The 12,631-nt window shown below is 40.7% G+C and overlaps 1 protein-coding gene across 8 annotated transcripts in view; it reads left to right on the forward strand.

The window, feature by feature from the left end:
* The first annotated feature begins 551 nt into the window (after positions 1–551).
* Positions 552–12,631, forward strand: part of R3HDM1 (R3H domain containing 1) — a 47,362-nt gene continuing 35,282 nt past the window's right edge. For 5 of the 8 annotated variants that reach the window (XM_028744829.2, XM_028744861.2, XM_028744878.2 and 2 more), the window contains exons 1-4: positions 552–689; positions 2,105–2,315; positions 9,260–9,301; positions 9,740–9,829. In XM_028744829.2, the coding sequence (XP_028600662.2) occupies positions 2,145–2,315; positions 9,260–9,301; positions 9,740–9,829 (303 nt within the window). In that variant the 5' untranslated portion in view covers positions 552–689; positions 2,105–2,144. The remainder of the gene's footprint in view (positions 690–2,104; positions 2,316–9,259; positions 9,302–9,739; positions 9,830–12,631) is intronic. The other 3 variants (XM_028744870.2, XM_028744894.2, XM_028744853.2) reach the window with 2 other exon arrangements.

Here is a 12,631-nt window from a genome sequence, read left to right on the forward strand (position 1 = left end):
TCCCATCATCCCTAGCTAACAGGACCAGTGGTTAGGGATGATGGGAATTGTAGTCCCAAAACATCTGGAGGGCTGAGATTGGGGGTGCCTGCACTAGTGCTTATGCCATCCTGCCTGATTTTGTGATCTGATCATACTGTGTCTGATACTGATGGTAGAACACATTAGCTTTTTGAAGACACAACAACCTCTGTAGCAATGAGATTCATGTTTCTATCTTAATTTGCTGAATCTCAAATTTATTATGGTTGAAATTATACTGTGATGTCTTGCAACCCAGTTTTCCCCCACTTACCGCTAGTTTTACTAATGGTCATTATTAAGAATAACTTTCTAAGTGTATCTTGAAGATTGTACACTTCCCACGTTTCAAAGGCAATCTGGGAGGATACTATTGAATGGATTGTAGGCTTAATGTCATGTTTTTAAAAGATTCTAAACTTTGGATTGACTTTTATATAAATATATATAAAATTGTTTTAGGTGTCTAAAAGGGATGGTATTTCTGATGCCAGACAATATAATACCGTCCAGGGGTCTCCAATGGTGATAAGGACATGGGACTCCTGCCAGATTCCAGATGGTTCATCACAACTGACATCTTGGTTGGCGACTGTGAAAAAGATCCTTGGATTATTTTATTTTATTTTCGTGGGAGATCGCAGTCGCAGATCTACAGGATACACCAGGCAAGTAATGCCAAGCACCTATTGATTATGTAACACTTTTAAATAAGATTTTTTTTTTTAAAAAAAGGTCTAAGTTTTCTACTTAACAGTGCAAATCCTTTGCCTGTTTACTAAAAAATCCCACTGTGTCCAATGAATCTTAGCTCATAGTTTGCGTCGTTAGGGTTACAGTCTTAAAGACTTATGCATGTATATTTTTATCCTGCTTTTTATTGTCTCCTAAGGCAGCTGATGAGGGATGCGGGTGGCGCTGTGGGTTAAACCACAGAGGCTAGGGCTTGCCAATCAGAAGGTCGGCGGTTCGAATCCCCGCAACGGGGTGAGCTCCCGTTGCTCGGTCCCTGCTCCTGCCAACCTAGCAGTTCAAAAGCACCTCAAAGTGCAAGTAGATAAATAGGCACTGCTCCGGCGGGAAGGTAAACGGCGTTTCCGTGCGCTGCTCTGGTTCGCCAGAAGCGGCTTAGTCATGCTGGTCACATGACCCGGAAGCTGTACGCCGGCGGCCTCGGCCAATAGAGCAAGATGAGCGCCGCAACCCCAGAGTCAGTCACGACTGGACCTAATGGTCAGGGGTCCCTTTACCTTTTAAGGTGGCTGATGTCAGCAAAATAAAATAAAAAGAGAGACAGAAGCCTTTCCATCAGGCTTACAAACTAAAAAGACAGGAAATGGCAATGGAGGGCAAAGATAGAGGAGAGGGAGTTCTGGGAAACAAAAGCTTTTACTACATTACTTGTGACATTTTGCGTGGCCTAATAAATGGCTAATTCATTTTTTGAATATATGTCATTGGCCTACCCTTACTTTTCATGCATCCTGCTTTTATTCATTTTAAAATTTCTTAGCAGATAGTCTGATTTTTAAATATTGTGGATTGGATCCAAAGTATCCCTTCCATGAATGAAAGGACTTCTTCTTTTTATGAAATAAATTGAGATCCAGTAGAGGCTCCCTCTGGAATAAAGGGGAATAAACTTGCACCCCCATCACCTCCTGTTCTGTTTCACAAATTCATCCAGTGCTCTGGAACAGCTTTTGGGGGTTCTGAAAAGGAGCATCTTATGACTGGATTTCCACTCTATATGTTTAGTACAAATAATAGGTAGAGAATATTCTACTGAAAATGACATTTTCTTGGATCAAGCTCTATTTGGGGAATCACACTGGAGTTTTAATAAATGGACTTTCATAGTTCTTACTCTTAAAGCTTAATAAATCTTGTTTGGTTTTCAGACTTAGTTTTGATACTTAAATTGGTTCTGAGATCTGTAATTGTGGTCGTTCATGATGAAAGGATGTTCATGGAGAAAACTATTTTTAAGCATGGATTAGATATTGTTCTTGTTACAGTTAGGTTATATAATATGTGAACTAGGAGAACACAAATTATAATGGCTCCTCTTCTTCTTTTTAAGGCTCCATATTTCCTTTAGATTTTTAAAATAACCTTTTCTAATGAGGATGACTGATACTGTTACTGTAAAGGAGGGAGGTGAAACAATGAAAGATTCAGAAACGGAGGTAAAAGACAACACTGCAGTGCAACCCCTCATAAAATCAGAAAGCCACGAGCGAATTCAAGTGGAAAAGGATGAAAGGTGTACCGATAATAAAAATGATGTGCAGGTAAGAGATTTCTTTCACCTTATTTTCACCCTCATAATGCATATTGAGCGATGAATTCTTTAGTGCTACTGCACTTTTTAGGTTCCACCCCACAATTTCCTACTGTGAGATGCCATTCAACTTCAATGATGTTTTAATAACAGAAACTACATGTATATTTTTCTCTTTCTTCACATTTCCCTTCCCTTATTGTTTACTTGTTAGTTTGCTTTCAGTTATTCCTGAATAGATATGAAGGTATGTTTGCCAGTTTTCCCAGATAGGGAGATGGAGGTATTTTGGTAGCAGTACATGTTTTGTTGCACCAAATTGTAGAGTTATTATCTCACTATTAATATTGTGACTGCATGCTGCTTGATAAAACACATGGAGCCTAAATTAATATCTGTTGTTTTGACCTGATTTCAAAGTCAGGCAATTTGTCTCCATTCAGTGGCCCAAACAACACGCTCCATGAATGGAATACATGAATTTTGCTGTGTGGTGGTTCCTCTTTTTACTCTGTATGTGTGGTCGTGTTTTGTCTTTCCAAATTATATAAATTGTTTCATTTGAAAAGTGCTTCAGTTTTTTGCTTACTTAAGCATTCATATTCTGCTTAACTCAACAAAAATGGAAAGCCATCTTTTTTTAAAAATAGTAAACTTAAAGGTGGTTTAGAGGGTCTAGCCATCTTAAAAGGGTTAAATGCCTTTGCCTAAATCCCACCCACCTGTCAAAGTTGACCTGTAGGAGAAGGATCTGCTTCACCAACATGTTCCCTGACGAAACAACACCCAGCAGGTTAACCCTCTCCTCACAAGCTTGACGAGAATCATAGGATTATAATTTTGTAGTGTTGGAAGGGATCACAAGGATCATCTAGTCCAACCCCCTGCAATTCAGGAATCTTTCACCCAATGTAGGGCTCGAACCCACAAGCTTGTGATTAAGAGTTTCATGCTCTACTGAGTGAGGACTCAATCATGTTGGTCAAGCAGCACCCAACAGGATTGAAACCTGCCCATCAGGTTGGCTTGCGCTGGCCTTGGACCTTCTGGCCAATATTTTGTCATCTCAGTTCTCCTAATCCACTTAAAGTACACCCACACTTCCTCTTCCTGTGTGTGTTTATGTTCAGGCAGATGGTTTGCTGAAGTTTGCGGTTAGTATGTAGAGGAGGCAAAAGGGGAAAGCTTAAGAAGCCGCACTGCACCACAATGCCAGGTGTCCCTGCGAAATGCAAGTTCAGTACTTTGCCCACAGTTGAGAGTTGTTGGTGGGGTGGCAGGCAAAATAGTGTGTGCAACTGCTGCTGCAGTTTTGGCGGGAATGTCTGGTTCCTCAACCTCTTCAGCCCTGCCATAGATTGATTTGCCACTTATCTAAGCGACAGAGGTAGCAACTATGGTGCAGCCATCTGCTGCTGAGTTGTTGTGAAGCGCTCAGAAAATGGTCAACAAATATCTCTCTCCAGCCTTGCATTGATTTGTAGGGGCACAATGGAGCTGCTTTTTGAAGTCAAGTAATGACTTTAATGGTTTTAATCCATCCCCTAGAGTTTGTCAGCAGGGGTCTGTAGTTTTAGTAAAGCCAGCAATAGATTTGTCAATGGTCCATATTGTGGTTATAGCAACTGATACAAAGTCATGCGAGTAGCCTACCCTTTCCCCCACAGACCAGCCTTTACAACTTAATGAAGCAATGCTGCAGGAAATTAGAGAAGCCCTGTTGGCGAATATTTCTAGGCAAATAAGGGAACTTCACAGTGCTTCCAGTACCTAGTGTTCCAGTGCCTGTACTCTAGGCAGGGCTGCAGCATTTCTGCTGCTTTTGTTTGTTCCACTGCTCAGACTAATGTAATGCCAGCCTCCACATGCAGTTCCAAGAGGGCAAGTGAATAAGAGGAGGTGGTTTAGACTCAAAACAAGTTACTGACACCATGTCATTGTAGACCTTTTTTTAAGTTTTGGAATTGAAAGAAGGTGAACACAGTGATGAAGCGGAAGAACACGCCTCTCATATTCTTTCCCCTGCATGCCTTTGCTGTACAAGGCATTGGCCTCACTGGGTCTTAATGACAAACCTATTTGATACTCAGTGCTACATTACATTTGGTCTTTGAGTTCCTGAATACCTTGCATTCCTTGACATTGGCATTTGTCGGATTTTTGTTTTACATAAAGTAGAAATAGTACAGTTGGCGCTGATTATAAACAATATGTGACTTGATTGTATGAATGTAATAAAATTGCAATGTTGTTGATTACAGCTTAGTTGCTCATTTATGATTTGGGATAGACTGTGATACAGTTCCCCCAAGTATTAAGAGCAATAGATCTAACACAATTTATGCTGGTTTCAGCATTGTAATGCCTGAAGAAGCTTCCATGTGATAGCTATAACATTCAGAGTGGCTTGTATGTGAATGGGGAGTTTCCTGCTATGAATGTCTGGTGACACTGTGAGAAATGTCTCTCTCCCCCCCAATAGGTACATGCAATAGGCCTGCAAGCAGAAGTGTGTTCTCAGTATAAGCCATGCGGAAATTACTTTTTAAACTGAGGCTATGTGGCAGTGTTCGAAACTCCCATTGTTCTAGGCGCATTTTGTAACAGGGAATTTCATTAGCACGAGCAGTTTCTGAGCTCTGGGCTCAGTACTGTGTCTAATATTTCAGATTAAAACTGCAGAGTGGAAGGAAAGAAGGACCTTTTCGTGCCTCCCCACTTCCAGCTACTCTCTGAAGAGTGGAGAAGAGACCCTCTTAAGAATATTAGGGGGTGGGATGGGGAAGGACTAGACCATGTGAAAAATGAACATAATATTTTAGCTGCAGTTCATTCATTTTCAGCTTTGTATTCTTGTTATAAAAAAGTGCGCCTAGACATTCCGTTGTTGCGCCCATAAGCTAGGTTTAAAGTGCTATTTAGCTCCTAGCTTTCACATCTGTTTCTAACACTACTATGTGAAATTAGTGTCATGCAGAAACTCTCTGTGTTATAGGTACTACTAACCTCCTGAGTCCTTACTGCTTCCCATCACCTGTTGTTTCGGCATCTCTATTCCCTTACTCTTAGTTCTTAAAGAATGCGATCATATTGCACACTCTTATTCAGAAAAAGTGCTTTATAGGCAGTTCTCATGTTATTTGCAAGTAGATTGAAAGAAGCAATTTGCACCTGGTTTTTAGATTACCGTTAAAAGGTTTGCCCATCTGTTAGGAAAATATACTTGTAAAATGAATGAGAAAGAAAAATCCTTCCTCCAAATGCCACCTACTTAATACAAATTGTGCTGTTGATGATTTCTTTTACTCAAATTAAGCATTGATGCAAGCCTGCTACATGTAAGGTTCTCTTTAACTGGCCTTGATTTTCATTGTAATTTCAGCAATTTTAAGTAAAGAATGAATGCATCTATATATATGAGGGTGCATGCATGGGTGGCAGGATTTTGTTTAGGCCATGATTTAGCACTTTGGAACCTTTCTCTGAGACACTACATAGATTTCCAGATTAGGCTGTTTCCATCAGAGTGTGATTCATTTTTCCTCCTCATTCACCATTAGGAAATGTAAAAAAGAAAAGAAAAAGCCTTTCCCACTCTCCATTTGACAGAAGCAGATGAAATTTGCAGGCATACTGCCAAATTACAAGCAAGTGGCTCTAAGGGTGCTAATGCTAGGCACCTTTTAAGTTTATAGGAGTTCACTTTCCATATGAAACCATTCCCTCTGGTTATAAGCATGACCTATTAGTCACAAGCATGAGTCTGACCAAACTGCGGGAGGCAGTGGAAGATAGGGGTGCCTGGCGTGCTCTGGTCCATGGGGTCACGAAGAGTCGGACACGACTAAACAACAACAAATTAGTCACAGTGGATCTCTTTCTCTCCTTCCATGTTGTTCTCCTTCCCTCCTTTACCCCATCTTGCTTTTTATGGTAAGCTCAGAGATTTTATTTTTGCTTCCTGCAGATACTAACTTACTGTACACTGTGGAACTTCTACCTCCACTCTGCTCTGCTCCCATCTCTGCATGTACCTTGTACCCTCCCCAGATCTGTTCCAGAAGATTTGGGGGACCCCTAAATCCATAGCAGATTTAGGGACTTACAGGTGGTAGAAAGGGGAGATTCTGTTGCACAAGTTGGGCTCCAAATCATTTTCCCTTAAAATTTTATTCATGGTAATATATGCAAGAGGCTCTAATTTTAAGACTGTAATCCTAACTGTATATTCAGTGGGACTTCCTCCCAGATAAGTGTGGTTAGAATTGGTGCCTAAGACTGAAAACATTTAAAGCTGACAACTTCTACAGGTACCTACTGCATCTGGCAATGCACACCTACATTGTTCAGCGCTTTTGTAGAGTTACCTTATCAGGGTGATGTTACGCATCAAGGGGGCTAGCAATTCTAAATAGGAAAGGACAAAAAAAAACTATTACAAAATCTGTCAAAAACAGCACTTTATCCTTAATGTAAACCACATACATTATCAGAAGTCAACATTTATAATTTATGCATAAAAGCACCAACTGTTTTATGCATGCTACTGTTTTATGCATGCTGTTGTAAATAACTTTGTTCCTTTCAGGCCTGCATCAATTATCAAACTTGCTCCTATAGCAGTGATCCTAAGCATCTGATTGTTTGTCAGCCTTGGTTTATACAGCTCCACCACTAGGACTCTTTGTATGATCTCCTAATCTCTCATTTGGTGCAAATGCAGCTGCATCTCACACGTGCACACTGTATTACCAAAAACCGCCACCTCAGAGTTTGCACACTTGAAATTGGGCAAGTTCTAACAATAGGCCTAGTAGAAGGATCTTGGACCCTAGATCAGGCATAGGCAACCTCGGCCCTCTAGATGTTTTGGGACTACAACTCCCATGAGCCCTAGCTAACAGGACCGGTGGTCAGGGATGATAGGAATTGTAGTCTCAAAACATCTGGAGGGCCGAGGTTGCCTGTGCCTGCCCTAGATTCTTACTTGCACTTGAAAAACAACTATACATGTATTTAAAGGTCTAGCTCACTGTTAGATGAACAAACATATAAATACCTTTTCTGAAGAGGTTGTTTACAGTAGCTTTATCCACCATCAAGGGATGTTTCTAGGGAACGTTACCTTTGTGTAGTAATAAGAAGAGCTTGGTGTATCAGACTACTCAGTCTGGAATCCTGTTCCTTTACAGTGGTCAGCCAGGTGCCTGTGGAAAGCAGGATATGAGGACAGTTTCTCTCTCCCACGGTGGTTCTCCAGCAACTGATAATCAGAGGCTTTCATTCTGGGGGGAATATATTGCTATTGTGACTAAAAGCATTGCCTGACCTGAGATTGGTCACTTTCATTGAGAAGAAGACTACTATCTAAACTGTAGTTTAATAGTGCAGTGTGTGGAAAAAGTAGTGCCTTTGTCCTGATACCCCTGATTTGATAACCCAGGGTTTTTCTCTCTCTCTCTTCCTCTCCCTCTCCCTTTCTCTCCATCATGTATATTTTTATATATCTGTTAAGATGTCTCCCTTTCTGAATTGCTTTCAAACTAAATAGTTCTAAAATGTAGCCCAGGCATAGGCAAACTTGGCCCTCCAGATGTTTTGGAACTACAACTCCCGTCATCCCTAGCTAACAGGACCAGTGGTCAGGGATGATGGGAGTTGTAGTCCCAAAACATCTGGAGGGCTAAGTTTGGCCATGCCTGATGTAGCCTAAGACATTCTAAGCAGTAACCACTTATTATCTTTACCTTGAAGGAAAGCATCCAGAATTTCTGCAAGCAATTAGTTTACCTCCAAGGGCTAGTGAACCTTCAGCTTTATCTCAGAACTTGCAAGCAAATGCTTTCACAAAATTAAATCTTTGTTTAGAAAATGCCTTAGGGTCTCTTCAGTTCCAAGAATATATATGCAAACAATGCAAATACCGATAAAGGAAGGAGGATTTGGGATCCCAGATTTAGAATTGTATCACCAAGCATATTTACTTTACCTTTACACAATTCTGGGGATCCATAACTGAAAACAACTGTCCAAATTGGGCTGCTTTGGACTATTTCTATGTAGCACCTTTAGAAAGATGAGCGGCACTTGGGTCTAAATACATTAATACTCCTAAGTCTCTCTGCCAGCAATGCTTGCTGGAGGAAGTCACTAGCAGAGGGACTCAGGAATAGTGGCAGTTTCACCAGTGATATTCTGCTGAGTGAAGCCGACCACAGTCTGTTCCTCATACTGGTCCTTGGCGATATATTGATATATCACCCAGGCCTAGTCATGTGTCGTTTCTATACTGGATGAAGTAGTAGTTTTGATGCAGGTTATTTCCAGACCATTTTCAACTTGTGGCAGGCAGTGGCAAATTGGCTGTACCTAGTGGCTGATCAGATTACTGTTGATATAAAGTTTGATTGCTTTCAGCAGGATGTTTTTGCTTATATGTGTAGCAGTGCCTACTGAAGATGGCACTTTCTCTGAGGAATACAGTAAAAGGTGGTAAGAACAGTAGTTACTTTCCAGAACATAAACCAGGCAGAAGAGTATTGGCTAAGTGACGACAATGTTATTTTAGAAACAATAATCTTCTTTAGTTTCTGACAGTTGTGTAACCCCTTTGCCAGTCTGAGCTGAGCAGATGTGGGGGGCAGAGCGGGCAGGGACTTTTTTTGCACTTGTCCTGGGGTGTGTTAACTTTTCATTAGCAAGTTATAAACTTGACAGACTTTCCAACGTATAAACAGAATTATTGTTCTAGAAAGGAAGGCTGATGTTTCTCCGTCCAAAGATCTTGGGACCAAGCCTTTTGCATTTGCTCATAGGATGGATAATCCCGTAAATAATGGTCAGCATGGAATTGTTTTCTCTCTGCTGTGCACACTGGTGAATTGATTAATGCTTTTATACAGTCAGTGCATAAAGTTTTAATGCAAACTCTCTTTTGTTATGCTCACCATTCAGCGGCCAGTGCAGTCTTTTGGACAGACAGGAAAAAGGTCAAAGGTACAGTAGACTTGTGTGCTGGCATGCTAAGGAAGTCTTCATGCTTGATGAAGCCTTGCTATTTTGTGAAAATATGTATTGACTTCAGTTTTGTTCTTTTCTTTGGCAATAAAGTATTTTTGTTTTGGATTTTTGATTTGCCTAATTGTTTTGTTTTGCTTTGCCTGTATATTTCTAGTGGCTTCTTGTTGCTAGACAGAGGAAATAGTGCTTCTCTTTGCTTAATTTTTTCCCCAGTAACTGAAGTTGCTTTCTGCTGATATCATGATGACTTTAAAGCTTTAACTGCTTGTTCTTTTGCCTTATAATGAATGATTGTGTATTGAAAATAGTCAGCATACGAATGTGAGCAGTTTTGTTATGCGCTTGGCAGTAAGTTAAATTGAGGAAAACTATCTGTGAACTGTAGATTTTTAATTTATAAATACTTTTCTTTAGTCAAGTACAAAGTTAAAGCTAGTTCGGGGCCTGGCTGTGTGTGAAGAATCTCCTCCACCTCCCACAGCTGAAATTTCACAGGACATCCAGGTAAAAATAAAATTGAGTATGAGACCTGAAACCTGGGTTTTTTGCTCTTTAAATAATGTTTTGAAAGAGAGCGGGAGTAGGGTTGCAGTTAGCCCTTTTGGGGAATATGTGAACAGCTAGAAAAATTGTACGCATATGGATGCATGTTGGTGTGTGAACAATTCATCACGATAGAACACTAAATCATTCCCTTGATCAATAACATAAAAGTACTTGGGTTGAGTGAATATAGTTTGCACACATGCTCTGTGTCTCTTGTGGCTCATACCCAGCTTTCTGGTTGACAAAGTCATTTAATTTTTGAATGTTTGGTAACTCTAGAATATCTGTGTGTGACTAATACAGTATAGAAGGTTTAGCTCTGCAATCAATAAAGTGATTTGCAGTATACCTACTAGTAACTTAGAGACTTGTTTCCTGACGTTGAAGCAGTCATATTTAATGTGCCTGAATTTCATGTTCTGTAGAAATACGGTACTTCCCTTGACACCAGTGTGGCCTTATGAGTCCATCTTACTAGAGCAGCATAGTGGGATTGTCTTGTAAATCTGTTTAAAAGTCTGCCCTGTGTGGGGACTCCTGAGCAAATGCAGTTGTATCATAGGGCTTTATTATAGTCATTGGCCTGTTTTGCATGGAACACTAGTCCATGATTTAGTGCTGTATGAGCACGCCCAAGGTACAACTGGAAAAGGTCTAAATGAGTCAAGAAATAGAAAGTAATGGGAGAAGTTGGATTATGTGGTGGCCAGTATTATGACGTAGGTGACAGGGATTAGAAATGAAAGCAGGGTTCCCCCCCCCCCCCCGCTGCAAAAATATAGATGACAGGAATATAGTTTTCTCCTCCCTTTTGCAAGTAAAATAAGTGCTTAGTAGTTGATTTGTTGTTGTTTTTGAACTCACAAGTCAGAAAGTTGCTACCTTTTAAAATAAGTGTTCCTTTCAGTGTGCTGGTGTACTGTATACTCTTTGGCATGTGGTATCTGTATCATTTTAGTTGTCAGTTAGCAGTAATAAGATTATTTCTCTTTAATAGCAAGGGTATGCATTCTGTTATTTGCTATGAACCTATACTAAGTTATTTACTAAATGCAAATCCTCATCAGGGAAATTAGCTAACTACTTTTTCTTTGGGAGGGGGGGTCATGACTCATACCTTACAACATTCCATTGTAGAATGAGGATCCGATTTCTACTTCCATGGTCAAGAGAGTCATATTGTCTTGTGTATATTCAGAAGTGATACTATACCTCCTTGACATCTGTGGCATAATGGAAGCAGGAGTTGGAAAAGATAATAGATTCCTACACTCAAATGCAAGAGAGGTGTTGGGTTTTTTTGTTTACAATAAAATAACTCCTATCAGTCAAATCTGAATTGTAATGTAGGGTTGAATTATTCTCCGAAATGAATGGATTTCTCATATTTTTTCTTTTAACTTCAGCTGTGAGGGTGAGTCAAGTTTCCATCGAAGCAGAAGCATTTCTCATTCATTCTCTAAAATGATATTGGCAGATTTTGCAGTACAGTTGTTTTGTTGTATCTTCACAATTTGCTAAACTACAGGAAGTGTGGTGTGTTGAGAGTAACTTAGATTAATTTTTGTTGAGCCCTGAGTAAGTAAGGAGATCAAGGGCACTGAGAGGGGACTAGGCTTTGTGCACTGGGCCCAGAGCCAACCAAGGGTCTGGACTCCTAGTTTTCAGTGGAAAAAAACCCCAAACAGATTTTTGTCTGCTCTGAAAGGAAAGTTTTGAAGCTATATAGAGCCACACACCCAGAGACTTTTCTGAGATGAGCCAGCCTGTACCTGCCTTTTTGTGTTTTTAATCAATGAAGTGAGAGCTGTGTTTGGTAAGTGAGCTGTTTGGAGACTGGGCAATAGATTTGAAACCTGGTGTCCTCAAGTGTTGTTGTTTCCCCCTCTGATTTACTGCACTTTTATTTCCTGTTTGGTATAGTTTTCTTCAGAAGAAATTCACTGTAAAGCTAGCTTACGCTCCATCTTCGCTATACATTTAAAACAGTATCGTACCACTTTATACTGTCATTGCTCCCCACCCCCCCACCCCGTTACTATTGTTTATTAAGGGTGCTGAGAGTCGTTAGGAGACCCATTCATTCCGCTCATGGAGCTGCCATTCTTAGAGGAGCCAACCCTTCTTCCCAGGGATATAAGCATGAAGGACTCTTTGGCAACCGTTTTATACCTCTTCCCATATCTTCACGACAGCCGTGTGAGAAAGTTTAGGCTGAGAATTAGTGGACTGGCTGGAGCAAAAATAATCACAAGTTAGTTTATAGTGTGAAACTACATATTCTCAGAGTATTTTTGTTCACAAGGTTGGCAAACTGGCATTTGTTCGTATTTTGCTGTAAACACCTGTTGGCATTCTGTTTGTCAGACTTACTACCTGTGTGTAACTCCAGATTTATTTCAGGCCTGCCTACCCCACAACTGCAAGAAAAGGGTAAAAATTTGAATATGACCTAGAAATATTCACAGATGTTATGCAAATTTGAGTCTTTGAGAACAGCAGCAGAGGGCCTCATCCATATACTTTATATTGTATTGGCCTGAATATAAGCCTCACCTTTCCCCCGAATTCCAACTGTGAAAAGTTAAAGTGCAGCTTATCTTCACGACCCTACGGTATGCAGCCAGGAGCGCAGGGCAAACAGCGCCAGGAGCGTGGCAAAGTGACACCTGCCCTGTGTGCAGTCCCCTGTCCTCTCCCCCAAGGCCGGGAAGGGAGAGAGCAAGGAAGGGGAAAGGCCGCCGGCAATGCAGCGCGGCT

The sequence above is a fragment of the Podarcis muralis genome, chromosome 1, assembly GCF_964188315.1.
Source record: "Podarcis muralis chromosome 1, rPodMur119.hap1.1, whole genome shotgun sequence".
Lineage (NCBI taxonomy): Eukaryota > Metazoa > Chordata > Lepidosauria > Squamata > Lacertidae > Podarcis > Podarcis muralis.